General features: G+C 46.9%; 1 protein-coding gene across 2 annotated transcripts in view; it reads left to right on the top strand.

Moving 5' to 3' along the window:
* The window catches only part of LOC141050662 (uncharacterized), a 56,296-nt gene that overhangs the window by 22,078 nt on the left and 8,841 nt on the right, over window positions 1–25,377 (top strand). For both annotated transcript variants that reach the window (XM_073547252.1, XM_073547253.1), the window contains 4 exons: window positions 384–695; window positions 4,808–5,140; window positions 14,485–14,793; window positions 15,281–15,631. In XM_073547252.1, the coding sequence (XP_073403353.1) occupies window positions 384–695; window positions 4,808–5,140; window positions 14,485–14,793; window positions 15,281–15,631 (1,305 nt within the window). The remainder of the gene's footprint in view (window positions 1–383; window positions 696–4,807; window positions 5,141–14,484; window positions 14,794–15,280; window positions 15,632–25,377) is intronic.

Raw genomic sequence — 25,377 nt, 5'->3', positions numbered from 1 at the left:
TATGAGAGACTTGGCGGAGTTTGTAAGAAGAGTCATCCAAAATTCCAGTTGAGAGGAGTAAGAAACTTGGCAATGGTTATAGGATATGTCTGATTGCAGTTATTTATTCCTAAGGGTGTGCAACCAAATATTAAGTTGAGGGTGCCAACAATTTTTTGCCACCCATTTTGGGGGTTTTGTGTGAAATTATGTCCAGTTTGCCTTTCTGCTTTTTTTTAGTGTTGTTTCAATATACAGAAAGGAAATAAATGTGTATAACAAAGCATGATCAGTGAGCAAACTCTTAAATCCATAGCTATCACTAAAATACAGGTGTCAATGGAACGAAGGGTTCTCTTTACTTTTAATAAGCTGTTTACCTCAATCTGCACTTTACATTTTAGGAAAGCCCAAGATGTCACAGCCAATAATGAGAAGTCTGTTTGTCTGCGGAGAGATGAAGTATTTACTCAACTTGGGGGAATTTTATCCTAAAAGCATCAAGATTTTCTGGACGTGTGGAGAGGAAGGAATAGAAGAAGTCGTATCATCCACTGACTCCATATCAGAGAATCCTGACAGATCCTACAGTGTTTGCAGTGAGATCATTATTCCTGAGGATCAACACAAGGATACAAGATTCAGAGTACGAGTGACCTGGGATCATGAATCTATGGAGAAACCAGAATCCCAAGAGCTGAATATCAGAGACTCAGGTGAGAGGAGAGATGTATGGGGTTATATAAGAATCCTGGAGCTGAATATCAGTGACTCAGGTGAGAGGAGAGATATATGGGGATTATATAAGAATCCTGGAGCCGTCTATCAGAGACTCAGGTGAGAGGAGAGATATATGGGGGTTATATAAGAATCCTGGAGCCATCTATCAGAGACTCAGGTGAGAGGAGAGATATATGAGGGTTATATAAGAATCCTGGAGCCGTCTATCAGAGACTCAGGTGAGAGGAGAGATATATGGGGGTTATATAAGAATCCTGGAGTCATCTATCAGAGACTCAGGTGAGAGGAGAGATATATGGGGGTTATATAAGAATCCTGGAGCCGTCTATCAGAGACTCAGGTGAGAGGAGAGATATATGGGGTTATATAAGAATCCTGGAGCCGTCTATCAGAGACTCAGGTGAGAGGAGAGATATATGGGGTTATATAAGAATCCTGGAGCCGTCTATCAGAGACTGAGGTGAGAGGAGAGATATATGGGGGTTATATAAGAATCCTGGAGCCGTCTATCAGAGACTCAGGTGAGAGGAGAGATATATGGGGGTTATATAAGAATCCCGGAGCCGTCTATCAGAGACTCAGGTGAGAGGAGAGATATATGGGGTTATATAAGAATCCTGGAGCCGTCTATCAGAGACTCAGGTGAGAGGAGAGATATATGGGGGTTACTTAAGAATCCTGGAGCCGTCTATCAGACACTCAGGTGAGAGGAGAGATATTTGGGGGTTACATAAGAATCCTGGAGCCGTCTATCAGACACTCAGGTGAGAGGAGAGATATTTGGGGGTTACATAAGAATCCTGGAGCCGTCTATCAGACACTCAGGTGAGAGGAGAGATATTTGGGGGTTACATAAGAATCCTGGAGCCGTCTATCAGACACTTAGGTGAGAGGAGAGATATATGGGGGTTATATAAGAATCCTGGAGCCGTTTATCAGAGACTCAGGTGAGAGGAGAGATATATGGGGGTTATATAAGAATCCTGGAGCCGTTTATCAGAGACTCAGGTGAGAGGAGAGATATTTGGGGGTTACATAAGAATCCTGGAGCCGTCTATCAGACACTCAGGTGAGAGGAGAGATATATGGGGGTTATATAAGAATCCTGGAGCCGTCTATCAGACACTCAGGTGAGAGGAGAGATATATGGGGGTTATATAAGAATCCTGGAGCCATCTATCAGACACTCAGGTGAGAGGAGAGATATTTGGGGGTTACATAAGAATCCTGGAGCCGTCTATCAGAGACTCAGGTAAGAGGAGAGATATATGGGGGTTATATAAGAATCCTGGAGCTGTCTATCAGAGACTCAGGTGAGAGGAGAGATATATGGGGGTTATATAAGAATCCTGGAGCCGACTATCAGAGACTCAGGTGAGAGGAGAGATATATGGGGGTAACATAAGAATCCTGGAGCCGTCTATCAGACACTCAGGTGAGAGGAGAGATATATGGGGGTTATATAAGAATCCTGGAGCCGTCTATCAGACACTCAGGTGAGAGGAGAGATATATGGGGGTTATATAAGAATCCTGGAGCCATCTATCAGACACTCAGGTGAGAGGAGAGATATTTGGGGGTTACATAAGAATCCTGGAGCCGTCTATCAGAGACTCAGGTAAGAGGAGAGATATATGGGGTTATATAAGAATCCTGGAGCTGTCTATCAGAGACTCAGGTGAGAGGAGAGATATATGGGGGTTATATAAGAATCCTGGAGCCGACTATCAGAGACTCAGGTGAGAGGAGAGATATATGGGGGTTATAAGAATCCTGGAGCCGTCTATCAGACACTCAGGTGAGAGGAGAGATATATGGGGTTATATAAGAATCCTGGAGCCGTCTATCAGAGACTCAGGTGAGAGGAGAGATATATGGGGGTTATATAAGAATCCTGGAGCCATCTATCAGACACTCAGGTGAGAGGAGAGATATATGGGGTTATATAAGAATCCTGGAGCCGTCTATCAGAGACTCAGGTGAGAGGAGAGATATATGGGGTTATATAAGAATCCTGGAGCCATCTATCAGACACTCAGGTGAGAGGAGAGATATATGGGGTTATATAAGAATCCTGGAGCCGTCTATCAGAGACTCAGGTGAGAGGAGAGATATATGGGGTTATATAAGAATCCTGGAGCCATCTATCAGACACTCAGGTGAGAGGAGAGATATATGGGGGTTATATAAGAATCCTGGAGCCGTCTATCAGACACTCAGGTGAGAGGAGAGATATATGGGGTTATATAAGAATCCTGGAGCCGACTATCAGACACTCAGGTGAGAGGAGAGATATATGGGGTTATATAAGAATCCTGGAGCCGTCTATCAGAGACTCAGGTGAGAGGAGAGATATATGGGGTTATATAAGAATCCTGGAGCCATCTATCAGACACTCAGGTGAGAGGAGAGATATATGGGGGTTATATAAGAATCCTGGAGCCGTCTATCAGACACTCAGGTGAGAGGAGAGATATATGGGGTTATATAAGAATCCTGGAGCCGACTATCAGACACTCAGGTGAGAGGAGAGATATATGGGGTTATATAAGAATCCTGGAGCCGTCTATCAGACACTCAGGTGAGAGGAGAGATATATGGGGTTATATAAGAATCCTGGAGCCGACTATCAGACACTCAGGTGAGAGGAGAGATATATGGGGTTATATAAGAATCCTGGAGCCATCTATCAGACACTCAGGTGAGAGGAGAGATATATGGGGTTATATAAGAATCCTGGAGCCGTCTATCAGAGACTCAGGTAAGAGGAGAGATATATGGGGGTTATATAAGAATCCTGGAGCCATCTATCAGACACTCAGGTGAGAGGAGAGATATATGGGGTTATATAAGAATCCTGGAGCCGTCTATCAGAGACTCAGGTAAGAGGAGAGATATATGGGGGTTATATAAGAATCCTGGAGCTATCTATCAGACACTCAGGTGAGAGGAGAGATATATGGGGTTATATAAGAATCCTGGAGCCGTCTATCAGAGACTCAGGTGAGAGGAGAGATATATGGGGTTATATAAGAATCCTGGAGCCGACTATCAGAGACTCAGGTGAGAGGAGAGATATATGGGGTTATATAAGAATCCTGGAGCTGTCTATCAGACACTCAGGTGAGAGGAGAGATATATGGGGTTATATAAGAATCCTGGAGCCGACTATCAGAGACTCAGGTGAGAGGAGAGATATATGGGGGTTATATAAGAATCCTGGAGCCGTCTATCAGAGACTCAGGTGAGAGGAGAGATATATGGGGTTATATAAGAATCCTGGAGCCGTTTATCAGAGACTCAGGTGAGAGGAGAGATATATGGGGGTTATATAAGAATCCTGGAGCCGACTATCAGAGACTCAGGTGAGAGGAGAGATATATGGGGGTTATAAGAATCCTGGAGCTGTCTATCAGACACTCAGGTGAGAGGAGAGATATATGGGGTTATATAAGAATCCTGGAGCCGTTTATCAGAGACTCAGGTGAGAGGAGAGATATTTGGGGGTTATATAAGAATCCTGGAGCCATCTATCAGAGACTCAGGTGAGAGGAGAGATATATGGGGTTATATAAGAATCCTGGAGCCATCTATCAGAGACTCAGGTGAGAGGAGAGATATATGGGGATTATATAAGAATCCTGGAGCCGTCTATCATAGACTCAAGTGAGAGGAGAGATATATGTGGATTATATAAGAATACTGGAGCTCTCTATCAGAGACTCAGGTGAAAGGAGAGATACAGTATACAGAAGGCACAAAAGGACTAGACTTTAGACAGGAAATTTACTGCGAAGACATATCATTGTCATCACTGTCCCCATTGGGGCTTGCAATCTTTCATTTCCAAACAGTATGTCCTTGACGTGTTGGGGGAAACTGTAGTATAGAGTTGAAATCCATGCCAACACATGGAGAATACATACCCACTATTCAGATATTGTCCTTGGTGGAATTTGAACACAGAGCTGCAAAGCAGCAGTGTTAACCACTGAGCCACCATGCTGTCCTGCAGATGTGATTGAGTTGTCATTATTTGATTGAAATATCTAAACCTTTCTTTGCCCTGTCTCGTCTTGTTCTGTAGATTATATCTGGACTCCAGTTGTAGAAGAAATTCAGATCCCCCGTCTCCTTCTCGACTCCCCGGCCGTCCTGCAGTGTAATATCTCGGAGTATTTCCCGGATGCCGTCACTGTGAAATGGATGAGAAGTGATGGAGATCAGTCACATGAAGAGACTGACCATAACCAGAGAATAACGTCCATGAGAGCGGCTGATAACACCTACAGCCGTACAGCCAGTCTGACCTTCACCCCCGACCTGCGGACACATCAGGGGGCAGAATATGTATGTCTGGTGGAGCACCCCTCCCTGGAAACACCCATAGAGAGAAGAACGGGGCCGCTACAAGTCTATGGTGAGTAGCTGTATCTCACTCTGCACTGTCAAGGGGCAATAACCCCGAAACTGCTGACTGCATATGATTGGTCAGCATCATACAGGGAGAAGTAGTACACGCCTACAGTGAAAACTATCTGATAACACCCACTTGGATTTTAAAAAGTTAATGGATTAGGTGCCAAATACATTGATCACTAATATCTCCACAATGGAGAGGCAACATAAACAAGTTTTTATTCTGCTCTGCCGCCACTGTTACATCCTGTATCCAGTTCACCTGGAAAAAATTGGCCAAAGGTAAGATAATTAAGATATCAATGTGTTCTGAGGAAATATAAAACTACCTATGTATGTAAAAGGATCCATGTTATTACTAGCTGTTTGGCAATTGAAGACGCGCTGCCACATAATTTTTGATTGCTTAAAATTGTGCAAATGTGTCTGTAGTGTAAGTGCGGTAATATACTCAATGACGTCATCTTCCCCGGTTTCCAGCACCGCTCCGTTCATCTTCTCACTTGTGTCATTGCTTATCCAACTTTCCAGATCACTCTATGCTCTATGTGTGAGCCGGACATATATTTTAGGCCACGTTCACATATTCAGTATTTGGTCAGTATTTTACATCAGTATTTAAAGCCAAACCCAGGAGTGGGTGATAAATCCAGAAGTGGTGACGAGTTTCTATTATACTTTTCCTCGGATTGTTCCTGTCCTGGTTTTGGCTAAAATATTGATGGAAAATACTGACCAAATACTGAATATGTGAATGTGGCCTAAAATATATAACCGGCTCACACATAGAACATACAGCTCTGACAAAAATTAAGAGCTCACTGCAGTTTTATAAAAATCCGCTTCTCTCCATGTCTGACAGCAATTCCATTCCAGTGTCAGGTGAATTCCAACCAGAGTACACCTCATTCTACTTAATGTGCTTCTGATTAGGTGATCACCTGAACCAAATCTTATTTAACGAAGGAAAGTATAAAAAACCCTGCTGTGGTGTTCACAGTCCTCCTGCAATAGGACAAGCTGGATGGCAAAACAAGTGCTAGTAATATCCCAAAAGTAATAGGAATGAAAAAATAGCTTTTAACCATTCCAAAGGAGTTGAAAAGAAAAGTCTTGAGGGAGGAAAAGAAGGGCTCCATTCTGGCTTTACTAGCAGAGGTATACAGTGAGCGTTATGTTGCCTCCATCCGTAAAATTTCTAAGACGGCAGTCCATTACAACAAGGTCAAGAAGCAGACATTGGGGACAACAAAGCTACAGACCGGCAGAGGGCGAAAACGACTCTCCACTGACCGGGATGACCGTCATCTTATTCGAATGTCACTCAGCAACCGCAGGATGACATCAAGTGACCTACAAAAGGAATAGCAAATGGAAGCTGGGGTGAAGTGCACGGCAAGAACAATTCGTAGCAGGCTCCTAGAGGCAGGGCTCAAGTCATGTAAAGCTAGAAAAAAGCTTTTCATCAATGAGAAGCAAAGGAGAACCAGGCTGAAGTTTGCCAAAGACAATAAGGATTGGACCGTAGAGGACTGGAGTAAGGTAATCTTCTCTGATGAGTCTAATTTTCAGCTTTGCCCAACACCTGGTCATCTAATGGTTAGACGGAGACCTGTTATGATAGAGTGACCGTAGGAGGCAGACACAAAAATAGAAGCTACGTCCAGAAAACCAGAGGAGCTGGCAACTATCCGATTGCAGACCCCTGAACCTATCAACACAACTAGCAGTAGCCGTGGGGGGTACCTACGGTGCCCTAGACCCCTCGAACACAGCCGGAGGACTATATAGCCTAAAGATAGAAAGGGAAATCTAAACTGCCCCAGAGCAGACCCCAAAGTAATAGGCAGCCCCCAACATATAATGACGGTGAAGCAAGATGAAAAAACACTGACACAGATAGAAAGATAGGCTGAGCAAACGTTGGGGCCCAATCTAATCTAAACAGGAAAGGAAAGGAAAGCTGCTGTCTGCAGTCGGCAAAAAACCCTATCAAAAACATAGGCCAGCAAGCTGAAATGGAAAAAGACCCTGAAGCAACTAAGCTTCGAAACTAAATCAGCACTCTGGTATTTTCAGAAGACAGAGCTAAGGAGTTCAGCTCACCCCAGCAGGGAATGGCTGAAATCCAGAAAAAACAAAGCAAGGCACAAATGCAAAAAGCCAGGAGGAAAACTTAACTTTAGCAGAGCAGGAATTCAGACTGGACTCCAAGGATACCACAAAGAAATCACCCGCAGGGAGGAATGGGCGTATGCAGCCTTATATCCAGTCTGTGACTCCACTCAGCCAGTCATCATCATTAATCTCAGGTGTCTGATAATCAGACTCACTACCTCTCCTTACCAGAAGAGGGAATTCCTCGGGCCTCAGTGATGAAGGGGAAAATGAACTCACAACAGTAACTCCCCCTTGAGGAGGGGTCACCGAACCCTCAACCACGCCACCAGGGCGATCAGGGTGTGCCTGATGAAAGGCACGCAGCAGTCTTTTAGCATGAACATCAGAGGCAGAGACCCAGGAATTATCCTCCTGACCATAACCCTTCCACTTAACCAAATACTGGAGTCTCCGTCTAGCCAGACGAGAATCCAGTACTTTCTCTACCTCATATTCAATGTTACCTTCAACCAATACAGGGTCTGGAGGTGCCACTCCCGGAACAACAGGTTCAACAAATCTCTTCAACAAGGACTTATGAAACACATTATGGATTTTAAATGTGACAGGAAGAGCCAAACGAAAAGAGACCGGATTAATAATCTCCAAAATCTTGTAAGGTCCAATAAATCTAGGCTTAAACTTAGGAGAAGCCACCTTCATAGCAATATTTTTTGATGATAACCAAACCATATCACCAACCTTAAACTGGGGACCAATGGTCCTATGTCGGTTGGAAAACCGCTGGGCCTTTTCCTGGGAGAGAGATAACTTATCCACCACTTGGTCCCAGATCTGGTGCATTCTCTCCACCACAGTGTCAACCCCTGGGCAGGCAGATGGCTCCACCTGCCCTGAAGAAAATCGAGGATGAAACCCAAAGTTACAAAAAAAAGGTGACATCAAAGTGGCAGAACTAGCTCTGTTATTTAAAGCAAATTCGGCCAAGGGTAAAAATGAAACCCAATCATCCTGATCAGCGGAAATAAAACATCTCAAATATGACTCCAAGGTCTGGTTTGTTCTCTCTGTCTGCCCGTTGGTCTGAGGGTGAAAGGCAGAGGAGAAGGACAACTGAATTCCCAGCTTGGAACAGAAAGTTCTCCAAAATCTAGACACAAACTGAACTCCTCTGTCAGACACAATGTTCTCAGGAATCCCGTGCAAGCGAACCACCTGTTGCAAAAACAGTGGCACCAACTCAGAGGAAGAGGGCAACTTAGGGAGTGGTACAAGATGAACCATCTTAGAGAACCTATCACAAATCACCCAAATAACAGTCATCCTTTGAGAGACAGGCATATCGGAGATGAAATCCATTGAAATATGGGTCCATGGCCTCTTGGGGACAGGCAAAGGCATCAACAACCCACTAGAGCGGGAGCATGATTTAGACCGGGAGCATGTCCCACAGGACTGCACAAAATTCCTGACATCACGAGACAAGGAGGGCCACCAAAAAGACCGACTCACAAGATCTCTAGTACCAAAAATACCTGGATGACCAGCCAAAGCAGAGCAATGAACTTCAGACATCACTCTCTTCTTCCACTGGTCAGGAACATACAACTTTTCACTGTGACAACGCTCAGGCTTGTCTCTCTGGAATTCTTCCAGAGCACGTCTCAAATCGGGCGAGATGGCAGAAAGAACTACCCCTTCGCCTAAGATGGTAGCAGGTTTGGTCACCACAGGAGAATCAGCAAAGAAACTCCTAGAGAGGGCGTCTGCCTTGACATTCTTAGTTCCAGGAAGAAAAGAAACCACAAAATCAAAACGTGTAAAAAACAAGGCCCACCTAGCCTGTCTAGGGTTCAAGCGCTTAGCCGACTCTAGATAAATCAAATTCTTGTGGTCGGTGAGGACCACGACTTGATGCTTAGCTCCCTCCAACCAATGTCTCCACTCCTCAAATGCCCATTTCATGGCAAACAGTTCCCGATTCCCCACGTCGTAGTTACGTTCAGATGGAGAGAACTTTCGGGAAAAGAAAGCGCAGGGATTCATTTTAGGTGTTACAGGATCTTTTTGGGACAAAACAGCTCCTGCACCAATCTCAGAAGCATCCACTTCTACCTGGAACGGAAGTGAGACATCAGGTTGCCGCAAAACCGGGGCGGAGGTGAATCTTCGCTTCAACTCCTGAAAGGAAGAAACAGCCTCCGGAGACCAATTTAACACATCAGCACCCTTCTTAGTCAAATCAGTCAATGGCTTGGCAATACTAGAAAATTTTGCTATAAATTTCCGATAAAAATTAGCAAAACCCAAAAACTTCTGGAGGGCCTTCAAAGAAGTGGGCTGAACCCAATCATAAATGGCCTGTACCTTGACTGGATCCATTTCAATAGTTGACGGAGACAAAATAAATCCCAAAAATGAAATCCTCTGTACCCCAAAAAGGCATTTAGATCCCTTGACATACAGGGAATTCTCCCTCAAGATCCGGAACACAGTCCGAACATGTTCCACATGAGAATCCCAATCCTTGGAGAAGATCAAAATATCATCCAGATAGATAATCAAAAATTTATCCACAAAATCTCGGAAAATATCGTTCATGAAGCACTGGAAGACAGAAGGGGCATTAGTGAGCCCAAAAGGCATCACCAGGTACTCAAAATGTCCCTCCGGAGTATTAAACGCCGTCTTCCATTCATCCCCATGCTTAATGCGAATAAGATTATACGCCCCCCTGAGGTCAAGCTTGGTAAACCAGCAAGCACCTTTAACTCTAGAGAATAGATCCGAAATCAGGGGTAACGGATACTGATATTTAACAGTAATCTTGTTGAGGGCACGATAATCAATACAAGGTCTTAATGATCCATCCTTTTTGGCTACAAAAAAAAACCCAGCACCTAAGGGTGAAGAGGATGGTCTAATATGACCCTTCTCCAATGCCTCCTTAATATAGGATCGCTTAGCCTCGTGCTCGGGTACAGATAAGTTGAAAAGCCGACCCTTGGGGAATTTACACCCCGGGTTCAGCTCAATAGCACAGTCATAACTCCTATGAGGAGGCAAAGACGCAGACTCATTCTCACTAAATACATCATAAAAGTCAGCCAAATAGTCAGGAACATCATGTGACTGGGGAGAGGTGGAGAAAACAGGAGCATCACTAAGGGCACACCGACAACCCCAACTCACCACAGACAAAGATTTCCAATCCAGAACTGGATTATGGATTTGTAACCAGGGAAACCCCAGAACAATGGTATCATGCAGATTATGCAACACCAAAAATCTGAAATTTTCTTGATGGTCTGGGGCGACCCGCATCACCACCTGGGTCCAAAACTGAGGTTTATCTTTAGCCAAAGGAGTAGCATCAATCCCCCTCAAAGGGATAGGCGTCCGCAGAGGTGTCATAGGAAATCCACAACGTTTAGCAAAATCCAAGTCCATTAGGTTTAGAGCTGCTCCCGAATCCACAAATGCCTTGGCGGAATATGTGGACAGGGAGCAGATCAGAGTAATAGCCAGAAGAAACTTAGGTTGAACACCACCAACAGAAAACGTGTGTGCAAAGCGTTTCTCTCGTTTAGGACAGACAGAAATAATATGCGAGGCATCTCCTCAGAAAAAGCACAACTTATTACGCCTTCTGAACTCCTGACGCTGCTCTCTGGAGAAAACTCTATAACATTGCATAGGTTCAGTCATTTGTTCAACAGGTGGCAACACCTCTCGTGCAGTTTTGCGTTCGCGCAAACGCCGATCAACCTGAATGGCTAATGACATAGAATCGTCAAGACCAGAGGGAACAGGAAATCCCACCATAGTATCTTTTACGGCTTCTGACAAACCCTTCCGAAAGAGAGCAGCCAAGGCATTATCATTCCAAGTAGTAAGTACCGCCCACTTTCGGAATTTTTGACAGTACAGTTCTGCAGAATCTCGACCCTGATTCAATGCCAGCAGGGTCTTTTCAGCCTGATCAATGGCATTAGGTTCGTCATACAACAAGCCCAAGGCTTGAAAAAATGCGTTCACATTAGTCAGAATAGGATCATCTGGTTTCAAAGAAAACGCCCAATCCTGGGGATCACCACGCAGCAAAGAGATGACAATTTTAACCTGCTGCGCGGAGCTCCCTGACGAGTTAGGCTTCAAGGCAAAAAATAATTTACAATTTTTTTTGAAATTCAAAAATTTAGACCGATCACCACAAAATACATCAGGTGTGGGAATCTTTGGTTCAGCAGCATGTGAATGAGCAAGGTAGGCGGAAATTCCCCGCACTTCCGCAGCGAGCTGCTCCACACGATCAGACAATTGCTTTATCTCCATTGAGAGAAAAAAAAATTCCCCCTACGGCCTCAGAGATATAGAGGAAAAAATATACACACTTTTTTTTTTTTTTTTTGCAATTCTTTCCTGCTATTGAGTACCCTAGGATCTGCGGTCAGGCGGGTGATTCTGTTATGATAGAGTGACCGTAGGAGGCAGACACAAAAATAGAAGCTACGTCCAGAAAACCAGAGGAGCTGGCAACTATCCGATTGCAGACCCCTGAACCTATCAACACAACTAGCAGTAGCCGTGGGGGGTACCTACGGTGCCCTAGACCCCTCGAACACAGCCGGAGGACTATATAGCCTAAAGATAGAAAGGGAAATCTAAACTGCCCCAGAGCAGACCCCAAAGTAATAGGCAGCCCCCAACATATAATGACGGTGAAGCAAGATGAAAAAACACTGACACAGATAGAAAGATAGGCTGAGCAAACGTTGGGGCCCAATCTAATCTAAACAGGAAAGGAAAGGAAAGCTGCTGTCTGCAGTCGGCAAAAAACCCTATCAAAAACATAGGCCAGCAAGCTGAAATGGAAAAAGACCCTGAAGCAACTAAGCTTCAAAACTAAATCAGCACTCTGGTATTTTCAGAAGACAGAGCTAAGGAGTTCAGCTCACCCCAGCAGGGAATGGCTGAAATCCAGAAAAAACAAAGCAAGGCACAAATGCAAAAAGCCAGGAGGAAAACTTAACTTTAGCAGAGCAGGAATTCAGACTGGACTCCAAGGATACCACAGAGAAATCACCCGCAGGGAGGAATGGGCGTATGCAGCTTTATATCCAGTCTGTGACTCCACTCAGCCAGTCATCATCATTAATCTCAGGTGTCTGATAATCAGACTCACTACCTCTCCTTACCAGAAGAGGGAATTCCTCGGGCCTCAGTGATGAAGGGGAAAATGAACTCACAACAGAGACCTGGAGAAGCGTACAAGCCACAGTGTCTTGCACCCACTGTGAAATTTGGTGGAGGAACGGTGATGATCTGGGGATGCTTCAGCAAGGCTGGAATTGGGCAGGTTAATCTTTGCGAAGGGCGTAGGAAAAAAGCCACACACAAGGTTATCCTGGAAAAACAGCTGATTCTTTCTTCTCAGGCAATGTTCCCCCAACTCCAAGGACTGTTTTTTTCCAGCAGGACACTATGCCATGCCAAACAGCTAGGTCAATCAATGTGTGGATGAAGGACCACCACATGAAATCCCTGTCATGGGCAGCCCATTCTCCAGACCTGAACCCTATTGAAAACCTCTGGAATATAATCAAGAGGAAGATGGAGAGTCACAAGCCATCAAAGAAGAACTGCTTACATTTTTGTACCAGGAGTGGCATAAGGTCACCCAAAAGCCTTGTGAGAGACTGGTGGAAAGCAGCCAAGACGCATGAAAGCTGTGATTAAAAATCATGGTTATTCCACAAAATATTGATCTCTGAACTCTTCCTGAGTTAAAACATTAGTATTGTTGTTTCAAAATGATTATGAACTTGTTTTCTTAGCATTATTTGAGGTCTGCAAGCACTCTGCATTTTTATTTTTTTGTTATTTTGACCATTTATCATTTTCTGAAAATAAATACAAAATTTATTCCTTGGAAATTCGGAGACATGTTGTCAGGAGTTTATAGAATAAAAGAGCAATTTACATTTTACTCAAAAATATAAAGAGAAAAATCAGACAAACTGAAAATTTGAAAGTGGTCTCTTCATTTTTGCCAGAGCTGTAGAGTGATCTGGAAAGGAACAGTATGGCAGGAACGGATGTCTTCAGAAAGCTCCTGCCTGCAATGGTAACATATCAGCTTTCCATGATTACTTTGTATAGGGGGAGAGGAGGCGTGGGTGGGAGATTGTGCGCAGGATGGAGTCATTTAAATGCCGCTATCAGTTACAGGCAATAGTCGGCTTTGTAACACAGCCGGCGTCTGCCTGGCATGAAGCAGGCTCAGATCCTGATCCCGCTATATTCAACCCTTAGTGACCATTGACAAAAATGACACTATGTCACAGGGTGTTAGGAAGTGAACTTGTACAATGAATATCATAAAGAGAACAATACAGCTGCTGTTTTTCACTCATCTGCTTGCCAAAAATTGGAATAAAACGTGATAAAAAAAAAATCAGGTGTACAACAAAATGGCACCAAAGACTTCAACTTATCCCTCAAAAAACAAGCCCCCAAACACCCTCACACAGCTCTGATAATGAGAAAATAACAAGGTATTGGCCATCAGGATATGGTGACACTAAACCATACTTTGTGAAAAATATGGATTTTATTGTGTAAAAGTAACCAAAGTTTAAAAAAAGTATAGATCTTGTATAACCATAACCGTACTGACCTATGGAATAACATTTACCTGTAGGTGAGCACTTGAAAAAAAGACGGAAAGTGAACGTAACATAATTCAGAGTTTTCCATTTTTTTTATTCACCTTTGTGACTCCACCAAAGAAAATAAAATTTTCAACACATCATTTGTACCAGAAAATTGTAACATTCAAAAATACTAAGTCTGGCAAAAAATAATCCTTCACATGGTGGTATTATTTTTATTATTATCATTATTATTATTATTATTATTATTTAGCTAAGACATTGAAATAAGCTAGAACTCTTAATAACTATTCTGGTAAATGCACTAAATTTTAATAAACGAAGTCAACTCATATTCATCATTCCAGCAGTAATTATATTAATACATTATAATGGCTGTTATTTCTTTGTAAGTGGTCTCTCTCCTGTAGAAGGTGACCGTTCTCCTTCATACTGGGGGGTGCAATGACCGGAGGATGATTCCTGATTCTGAGGGAGAATTGGACGATGTATAAGACATTACATGACCCCGAGGGCAGACAATGAGACAAACTTCTGCTCCTTCTTCCAGGTAAACCCCAGATGTCGGCCCCTATAGCGATCACTATGGCCGATTCATCTCGTGTTCAGTTCTCTCTGAATCTACAGAAGTTTTATCCTAAAGATATAAAAATCTCCTGGACCTGGGAAGATAAGATTGGTGAACATGGATTATCACCGGTGGAGACAATCAGTGCCCGGGACGATGATCTCACATATGAGGTCACCAGTGTCGTCTACATTTCTGTTCATCCATTCAAAGATCCAGAGATAAAAATGATTGTAAAGTGGGAACACAAGAGGACAGAGACGTCAGAGACAAAATCACTGAGTGTCAGAGGTAAACACGATATCCATCTATCTGTCTAGGATTTATTCTATAACACAGCTTGCTCTTTTAAGGCATGTAGACTTTATAGACACAGATGGTCTTCTATGAACCAAATTAGTCCCCAGTTGTTCCGTCCACCATTCTTCTCAATATCGTCACGATCGTGTCATGCTTGGGTGGCCGATGGGAGCTGCTGCGTACACACAGCGGTGATTGACTCATTTATGTGTCGCTCTTATAATTGATAACATCGTCTATGTGGTTAAACAGCAGCAGATGGAGCTGAGCTCTGGTACCGGCAAATGCTGGTTGTGTAACACAGCTGGCGTCCACCATTTGTGGAGCAGGCTCGGCTCCTGAGCCACCTACACACATATGGACCTCGGCTCAGATACAGTAATGTCCATTTGGGCTAAGGGATTAACAGATTGCCACACAAGATGTCTGACACTTATACAGAACCCAGTGTAAATTTCTCATCTTCCAAATTTTGCAGATTTTCCCTGGCGTCCACATGTCGGATCTATCAATGTCCCCGAGCTGGAAGATGGTAAAGCAGCCGCCCTGACCTGTGATATATCCGGCTATTTCCCCAATCTTCTATCTGTTACCTGGTTTACAAAGAAAGAAGGAAATGTGACCGCTCTGCCCAGAGAATCATCAAATGTGGACAGAATTTACAAAATGTCAGAGAAGGAGAAGAAACAGGCAGATAACACTTATTCCTGTGAAGCTTCATTGACTTTTACCCCAATAAATTCAGACCAAGGATCAGAAATCATCTGCAGAGTGGAGCATCCCAGCGAGGAGCGCCCCATAGAGCGGAGCACCGGACCCCTACACATCGGTGAGTGACCCGGAATTATATGTGGATTTTTACAAATTGAGTTGAGAAGGTAGAAAATTACTGCGCTACATTTAAGGTGCTAGCGGTATACTCCAGTATGAGGCTGCAGTATGCTACTTGCTCTGAAGAAGACGAACCGCGTCCTGCGAAACGTGTTGGTTGGCTCTGACCCCTCCTCGCATCCGTCGCTTTCAGCCGCGTGATGTAACGCCTTCCGGCAACCTCATTCTTAGTTCGGCGGTGCTTCTGGCCAGAGGCCGCCGTTATCCTCTTTCCAGGTGCACCCCTACTTTCTAAGTTCCCGTGCACCTGTGCCAGCTACCATAACAGGAGGGCGCTTCCCCACACCCTGGCCCCTCTGCAGATCAGGTACTCCAGCACGGAACAAGTGTGGCACGCCCAGACAGTAGAAATAAGTTTCATCAGTGGCTGCTAGCAAGTAGCATACCGCAGCCTTGTAGGAGGGGCGGGTGTACTTACTTCTAGTAAATGGCCATGGGTCCCAGTATTTGGACCCTCAGTAATCTCACATTTTTCACTTGTTCTGTGATGATTTATGTTATTGGAGGGAACCCAGAAGGCTCAAAAGTTGACTATTGCCAGGAGACAATAGCAGTGTTATTCAGCCATCATCTGCCTTTGCTGCTGTTAACTTCTTAAGTGCTGCTGTCGATCTCTTACAACCGCACTTACAGCATATGCGCCGTTCAAAGAAGCTCCACGCAGACAATTGCGGGATGCCAGTGGGTTGCCATGGCAGCTGGTGATCTGCAGACCTGTGTGGCTGCCATGACGGTACTCCTATGAAGACTAGTCTGCGGTTTTTATTACATATTGCAATACTGTGGTGTTGCCTCATGTGCAGTCGAGCCAAATGTTTTGACACTCACACACATTTTGGTTTTGATATTTCACGTCTTCAGTGTTTTTCGCTCTTTTAGCCGTATTTTTCTCTGGTTACTGACTCACAATCATTTTTATATGGTTTTGCACTTTAAGGCTAAGTGCACACGTACCGGAACTCTCGCGGAAATTACCGCGAGAATTCCGGATTTCCAGTCCACGGGAAAATCGCATTTTAAATTCCTGCGATTTTCCCGCGGAAAAACTAGCATTTTGCAAGCGTATTTAGCTTGCAAAATGCTAGCGTTCTCCAAGCGATCTGTAGCATCGCTTGGAGAACTGATTGACAGGTTGGTCACACTCGTCAAACATAGTGTTTGACAAGTGTGACCAACTTTTTACTACTGAGGCCGCCTATGCGGCATCAGTAGTAAAAGATAGAATGTAAAAAAAAAAAAAAAACGGTGTTATTCTCACCCTCCGACATCCCGCACATCCGTTCCCAGTAATCCTTTGCGAAAATGCCCGCGATGACGTCAGTTCTAGCGACGTCTCACGGTAATTCGCAATGACGTCACGCGAATGACCGGCGAGACTTCGCGATCCCGCGAGAAGGGACGTCATCGCGAGCATTTTCACAAAGGATTACTGGGAACGAGAGCGTGAAGAGAAGCGGGAATGCTGCGCGGGACGTCGGAAGGTGAGAATAACAATATTTTTTATTTTAAATTCTATTTTTTACAGGGATATGGTACCCAAAGCCCGGAGGACAGTCTCCTCTCCTGCGGACCGTGGGTACCATCCGCAAATGTTCCGCTTACTTTTCGCATGGTGTGCACAGCCACATGCGGGAAATAAGCGGAACAATGCATTCCTATGGGTGCGGGATCGCCGCGATTCCGCAAATTAATGAGCATGCTGCGGTTTTTACCGCGAAGCGATTCCGCCGCGGTAAAAACCGCAGCATTAGCACAGCATTGCGGAATCCCATAGGAATGCATGGGATGCTTATTTTTCGCGTTTTCGCGGCAAAATCGCGCGGTTAAAACCGCCGCGGAAACGTGAAAAAAACGCCACGTGTGAACTCGGCCTTATTAACAAATACATTAGGTTTTAGTAAATAATTAATATTTCCAGCGCTGCCCCTTAATCTCCAGACTTCTATACTTTGTCCTGGCATCTGGAGATCGGCTTCTGGGCAGATCCTGACTGATGGCAGCCCATTCTTGTCTCATCAGTGATCGCAGTTATCACAATTTCTGGGCTTTGTTTGTCGCTTTTCAAGGACTCACAAAAGGTTCTCCATGGGACTGAGATCTGGGGAGTTTCCTGGTCGTTGACCCAAAATGTCACTGTTTTGCTCATTGAGCCACCTTGTTCTCACTTTTGCCTTGTGGCATGGTCTCCATCATGTTGGAAAAATGCAAATGCTCTTGGATGATGGGACAAGTTGCTCTTGGAGGAGGTTTAGATCTCATCCTTTACTTTTGACCATATGGAATATTCTTAGGCAAATTGTGAGTGAGACTCTTCCATGGTTGAGAACCCCACACATGAAGGGTCTCAGGAGGCTTTACTGCTGGCAGACACATGACTCATGGCAGCATAATCTTTTCATCTCCAGACAATCATTCTACCAGATGTCCCAGTCTGAAGGGGCTTCATCAGAAGAAACATTAACTGTACTACTCCCCCTTGTCCTTTAAAGTCCAATCCCTGTACTTCCTGCAAAGCTATACAATACTAGTGGAGAGGTGTGTGGGGACCATCATGTTGTGTGAGAAAACTAAAGAGCTTCAGTAGGGGCAAGCTTAACTGTAATTGCCACAACGACCCTCTTCCTGCATTTGAAAGTTGGGATCTTGTGTTAGGACTTTTGCTTTTCTGCTTATAGGATGGGGCTGAGGAGTGATATACTGCATGATGGAGTTGTATTTAGGAGTTAAGAAGTGAACAATTCAACTGTATTTTGTTTCTGTGTAATGTTAGACTGCAGGTTGGGACTGTATATCACAGCTGAGGAGTGATATACTGCAGGATGGGGCTGTATCTAGGGGATGAGGAGTGATATACTGCAGGATGGGGCTGTATCTAGGGGATGAGGAGTGATATACTGCAGGATGGGGCTGTGTCTAGGGGCTGAGGAATGTTATACTGCAGGGTACGGCAGAGTACAGGGGTTGAGAGGAGCACTTAATTACAGGATGAGGTTGTATATTAGGTGGCTGAGGTGAGTGGTGCTCTACAGGATGATCCTCTATACAGAAGGCTAAGAGGAGTGATGTACTGCAGGACAGGGATGTAGACAGAGGAGCTTAGAGGATGAATGCATTTCAGAATGGAGCTGTGTAAAGGGCAGTTGAGGAGAGTGATATACTGCAGGGTGGGGATGTAAATACATGAGAGGAGAGATTCAGGAGTGGTATTTGGCCGTTTCGCCCTGGGGGAGCCAAAAGATTAAATCCAGTTCCCTGTTATGACTGAGTCACCGAAGGAGGAAAAAACAAAAATACAAGCTAAGTCAAGAAAACCAGAAAGGTTGGTAGCTATCGGATTGCAGACCCCTGATCCTATCCACAACAACTAACAGTAGCCGTGGGGGGTTCCTACGATGCCCTAGACCCCTCGATCACAGCTGGAGAACTAAATAGGCCTAAAGAAAGAAAGGGGAAATCTAAACTGCCCCAGAGCAGACCCCAAAGCAATAGGCAGCCCCCAACATATAATGACGGTGAAGCAAGATGAAAACACTAACACAGATAGAAAGATAGGTTGAGCAAATGATGGGGCCCAAGCTAACTAAAAAGGACAGGATAGAAAAGCTGCTGTCTGCAATCCGAAAAAAACCCTACCAAAAAATGTCCCAACCGTCTGATAGGAAAAACAGGCCCTGAAGTCGCTAGGACTTCAAAATGACTATATCAGCTCTCAGGTAAATTCTGAAGACAGAGCAAAGAGAAAAACTGATCAGAGACAAAAATGGAACTCAGCACACCCCCGACCGGGGATGGCTGAACTCCAAAAAACAAGGTAAACAAAACAAAACTAATAAGTTCAATAGCAGAGCAAAAACTTATCTTTGGGAAGCAGGAATCAGACTGGTCTCCAAGAATCCAGCAGAGAAATCACCAGCGACTCAGAAGGGCGTCGGCTGCCTTATATCCAGTCAGAATTTCCTGTTACCCAGTCATCATCTACCAGATCAGGTGTTTGGTAATCAGCCTCACTACCTTCCTTCACCAGAAGAGGGAGTTCATCAGACATCGACAGTGAAGGGGAAAATGAACTCACAACAGTACCTCCCCCTTGAGGAGGGGTCACCGAACCCTCATCCACGCCACCAGGGCGATCAGGATAGGCCCGATGAAAGGCACGAACCCATCTTTCGGCATGAATATCGAATGCAGGGACCCAAGAATTATCCTCCTGGCCATAACCCTTCCATTTAACCAAATACTGGAGTCTCCGTCTAGGCAGGCGAGAATCCAGTATCTTCTCAACCTCATATTCCACATTACCTTCAACCAATACCGGGTCAGGAGGTACCACCACAGGAACTACTGGCTCAACAAACCTCTTTAACAGAGACTTATGAAACACATTATGGATCTTAAATGTAACAGGAAGAGCCAAGCGAAAAGAGACTGGATTAAGAATCTCCAAAATCTTGTAAGGTCCAATAAATCTAGGTTTAAACTTTGGAGAAGCCACCTTCATAGCGATATTCTTTGATGACAATCAAACCATATCACCCACCTTAAACTGGGGACCAATGGTCCTATGTCGGTTGGAAAACCGCTGGGCCTTTTCCTGGGAGAGAGACAACTTATCCAGCACTTGGTCCCAGATCTGTTGCATTCTCTCCACCACAGTGTCAACACCTGGGCAGGCAGAAGACTCCACCTGCCCTGAAGAAAATCGAGGGTGAAAACCAAAGTTACAAAAAAAAGGTGACATCAAAGTGGCAGAACTAGCTCTATTATTTAAAGCAAATTCGGCCAAGGGCAAAAATGAAACCCAATCATCCTGATCAGCAGAAATAAAACATCTCAAATAAGACTCCAAAGTCTGGTTTGTTCTCTCCGTCTGCCCATTGGTCTGAGGGTGAAACGCAGAGGAGAAGGACAACTGAATTCCCAGCTTGGAACAGAAAGTATTCCAAAATCTAGACACAAACTGAACTCCTCTGTCAGATACAATGTTCTCAGGAATCCTGTGCAAGCGAACCACCTGTTGCAAAAACAAGTGCACCAACTCAGAGGAAGATGGCAACTTAGGGAGTGGTACAAGATGGACCATCTTAGAGAACCTATCACAAATCACCCAAATAACAGTCATTCTCTGACAGACAGGCATATCAGAGATGAAATCCATTGAAATATGGGTCCATGGCCTCCTGGGCACCGGCAAAGGCATCAACAACCCACTAGAGCGAGAACAAGGTTTAGACCGAGAGCAAGTCCCACAGGACTGCACAAAATTCCTGACATCACGAGACAAGGCGGGTCACCAAAAAGACCGACTCACCAGATCTCTATTACCAAAAATACCTGGATGACCAGCCAAAGCAGAGCAATGAACTTCAGACATCACTCTCTTCCTCCACTGGTCAGGAACATACAACTTTCCACTGGGACAACGCTCAGGTTTGTCCTCCTGGAACTCTTCCAGAGCACATCTCAAATCGGGCGAGATGGCAGAAAGAACTACCCCCTCACCCAGTGGCAGATTATAATGAGGTCAATTTGGGCAGTTGCCCCGGGCCCAGTGGGGTTAAGGGGCCCACAGCCCAGGCCAGTAAATTGCCCCATTATAATCCGCCACCGCGCAGGGCCGGATTATAGGCAGGGCAGGCGGGGCTTCAGCCCCGGGGCCCCACCACAAGAGCTTCTAAGGGGGCCCCCACCACATTCCTGCTGGCTGCTGCAATGGCACTCCATCTTCTCCCCACCTAAAAGTGAGTGACCGTGGGGGCGGCATTATGTGCTCTGCTACCAGCAGCATCTACAAGTAGCCTGAACGCTGATGCTGCTGGTAGCGTGCAAAGGCTTGTGATGAGATCACAGGAGGTAAGGTGTCAGGGCCCCCGATCATGTGACCCCTGTCTCCTCCCCTCCTGTGACCTCATCACAGGTCCTGTGCGCACAGCACAGAGCACTGAGAGCAGCCATGTATGTGGAGTGCGGCTCTGCGGGTGGAGGTCGGAGCTGGAGGCTCCATTATTCTCTATGTGGAGTGCGGCTCTGCGGGTGGAGGTCAGTGCTGGAGGCCCCATTATTCTCTATGTGGAGTGTGGCTCTGCGGGTGGAGGTCGGTGCTGGAGGCTCCATTATTCTCTATGTGGAGTGTGGCTCTGCGGGGTGGAGGTCGGTGCTGGAGGCTCCATTATTCTCTATGTGGAGTGCGGCTCTGCGGGGTGGAGGTCGGTGCTGGAGGCTCCATTATTCTCTATGTGGAGTGCGGCTCTGCGGGTGGAGGTCGGTGCTGGAGGCCCCATTATTCTCTATGTGGAGTGCGGCTCTGCGGGTGGAGGTCGGTGCTGGAGGCTCCATTATTCTCTATGTGGAGTGCGGCTCTGCAGGTGGAGGTCAGTGCTGGAGGCCCCATTATTCTCTATGTGGAGTGCGGCTCTGTGGGTGGAGGTCGGTGCTGGAGGCTCCATTATTCTCTATGTGGAGTGCGGCTCTGCAGGTGGAGGTCGGTGTTGGAGGCCCCATTATTCTCTATGTGGAGTGCGGCTCTGCGGGGTGGAGGTCGGTGCTGGAGGCTCCATTATTCTCTATGTGGAGTGCGGCTCTGCGGGTGGAGGTCGGTGCTGGAGGCTCCATTATTCTCTATGTGGAGTGCGGCTCTGCAGGTGGAGGTCAGTGCTGGAGGCCCCATTATTCTCTATGTGGAGTGCGGCTCTGCGGGTGGAGGTCGGTGCTGGAGGCTCCATTATTCTCTATGTGGAGTGCGGCTCTGCAGGTGGAGGTCGGTGTTGGAGGCCCCATTATTCTCTATGTGGAGTGCGACTCTGCGGGGTGGAGGTCGGTGCTGGAGGCTCCATTATTCTCTATGTGGAGTGTGGCTCTGCAGGTGGAGGTCAGTGCTGGAGGCTCCATTATTCTCTATGTGGAGTGCGGCTCTGCGGGGTGGAGGTCGGTGCTGGAGGCTCCATTATTCTCTATGTGGAGTGTGGCTCTGCAGGTGGAGGTCAGTGCTGGAGGCTCCATTATTCTCTATGTGGAGTGTGGCTCTGCGGGGTGGAGGTCGGTGCTGGAGGCTCCATTATTCTCTATGTGGAGTGTGGCTCTGCGGGTGGAGGTCGGTGCTGGAGGCTTCATTATTCTCTATGTGGAGTGCGGCTCTGCGGGTGGAGGTCGGTGCTGGAGGCTCCATTATTCTCTATGTGGAGTGCGGGTGGAGGTCGGTGCTGGAGGCCCCATTATTCTCTATGTGGAGTGCGGCTCTGCGGGTGGAGGTCGGTGCTGGAGGCTCCATTATTCTCTATGTGGAGTGCGGCTCTGCGGGTGGAGGTCGGTGCTGGAGGCTCCATTATTCTCTATGTGGAGTGCGGCTCTGCGGGTGGAGGTCGGTGCTGGAGGCTCCATTATTCTCTATGTGGAGTGCGGCTCTGCGGGTGGAGGTCGGTGCTGGAGGCTCCATTATTCTGTATGTGGAGTGCGGCTCTGCGGGTGGAGGTCGGTGCTGGAGGCTCCATTATTCTCTATGTGGAGTGCGGCTCTGCGGGTGGAGGTCGGTGCTGGAGGCTCCATTATTCTCTATGTGGAGTGCGGCTCTGCGGGTGGAGGTCGGTGCCGGAGGCTCCATTATTCTCTATGTGGAGTGCGGCTCTGCGGGTGGAGGTCGGTGCCGGAGGCTCCATTATTCTCTATGTGGAGTGCGGCTCTGCGGGTGGAGGTCGGTGCCGGAGGCTCCATTATTCTCTATGTGGAGTGCAGCTCTGCGGGTGGAGGTCGGTGCCGGAGGCTCCATTATTCTCTATGTGGAGTGCGGCTCTGCGGGTGGAGGTCGGTGCTGGAGGCTCCATTATTCTCTATGTAGAGTGCGGCTCTGCGGGTGGAGGTCGGTGCTGGAGGCCCCATTATTCTCTATGTAGAGTGCGGCTCTGCGGGTGGAGGTCGGTGCTGGAGGCTCCATTATTCTCTATGTAGAGTGTGGCTCTGTGGGTGGAGGTCAGTGCTGGAGGCCCCATTATTCTCTATGTAGAGTGGAGCTCTGCGGGTGGAGGTCGGTGCTGGAGGCTCCATTATTCTCTATGTAGAGTGTGGCTCTGCGGGTGGAGGTCGGTGCTGGAGGCTCCATTATTCTCTATGTGGAGTGCGGCTCTGCGGGTGGAGGTCGGTGCTGGAGGCTCCATTATTCTCTATGTGGAGTGCGGCTCTGCGGGTGGAGGTCGGTGCTGGAGGCCCCATTATTCTCTATGTGGAGTGTGGCTCTGCTGGTGGAGGTCGGTGCTGGAGGCTCCATTATTCTCTATGTGGAGTGTGGCTCTGCGGGTGGAGGTCGGTGCTGGAGGCTCCATTATTCTCTATGTGGAGTGCGGCTCTGCGGGTGGAGGTCGGTGCCGGAGGCTCCATTATTCTCTATGTGGAGTGCGGCTCTGCGGGTGGAGGTCGGTGCCGGAGGCTCCATTATTCTCTATGTGGAGTGCGGCTCTGCGGGTGGAGGTCGGTGCCGGAGGCTCCATTATTCTCTATGTGGAGTGCGGCTCTGCGGGTGGAGGTCGGTGCCGGAGGCTCCATTATTCTCTATGTGGAGTGCAGCTCTGCGGGTGGAGGTCGGTGCTGGAGGCTCCATTATTCTCTATGTGGAGTGCGGCTCTGCGGGTGGAGGTAGGTGCTGGAGGCTCCATTATTCTCTATGTGGAGTGCGGCTCTGCGGGTGGAGGTAAGTGCTGGAGGCTCCATTGTTCTCTATGTGGAGTGCGGCTCTGCGGGTGGAGGTCGGTGCTGGAGGCTCCATTATTCTCTATGTGGAGTGTGGCTCTGCGGGTGGAGGTAGGTGCTGGAGGCTCCATTATTCTCTATGTGGAGTGCGGCTCTGCGGGTGGAGGTAAGTGCTGGAGGCTCCATTATTCTCTATGTGGAGTGCGGCTCTGGGGGTGGAGGTCGGTGCTGGAGGCTCCATTATTCTCTATGTGGAGTGCGGCTCTGCGGGTGGAGGTCGGTGCTGGAGGCTCCATTATTCTCTATGTGGAGTGTGGCTCTGCGGGTGGAGGTCAGTGCTGGAGGCTCCATTATTCTCTATGTGGAGTGCGGCTCTGCGGGTGGAGGTCGGTGCTGGAGGCTCCATTATTCTCTATGTGGAGTGCGGCTCTGCGGGTGGAGGTCGGTGCTGGAGGCTCCATTATTCTCTATGTGGAGTGCGGCTCTGCGGGTGGAGGTCGGTGCTGGAGGCTCCATTATTCTCTATGTGGAGTGCGGCTCTGCGGGTGGAGGTCGGTGCTGGAGGCTCCATTATTCTCTATGTGGAGTGCGGCTCTGCGGGTGGAGGTCGGTGCTGGAGACCCCATTATTCTCTATGTGGAGTGTGGCTCTGCGGGTGGAGGTCGGTGCTGGAGGCCCCATTATTCTCTATGTAGAGTGTGGCTCTACGATTCGTGACCCCCGTCACGTGACGAGGGGGGCCCACAGAGTCTGAACTGCCCCGGGCCCTGGCTACCCTTAATCCACCCCTGCCCTCACCTAAGATGGTAGCAGGCTTGGTCACAACAGGAGAATCAGCAAAGAAACTCCTAGAGAGGGCGTCTGCCTTGACATTCTTAGTGCCCGGAAGAAAAGAGACCACAAAATCAAAACGTGTGAAAAACAAGGCCCACCTAGCCTGTCTAGGATTCAAGCGTTTGGCCGACTCCAGGTAAATCAAATTCTTGTGGTCAGTAAGGACCACGACTTGAT

Source organism: Dendrobates tinctorius, unplaced genomic scaffold (assembly GCF_039654945.1).
Source record: "Dendrobates tinctorius isolate UK_male_01 unplaced genomic scaffold, ASM3965494v1 ptg000152l, whole genome shotgun sequence".
Taxonomy (NCBI): domain Eukaryota; kingdom Metazoa; phylum Chordata; class Amphibia; order Anura; family Dendrobatidae; genus Dendrobates; species Dendrobates tinctorius.
Note: the sequence above shows the minus strand (reverse complement) of the source record. Positions and strands in the feature narration are given on the sequence as shown.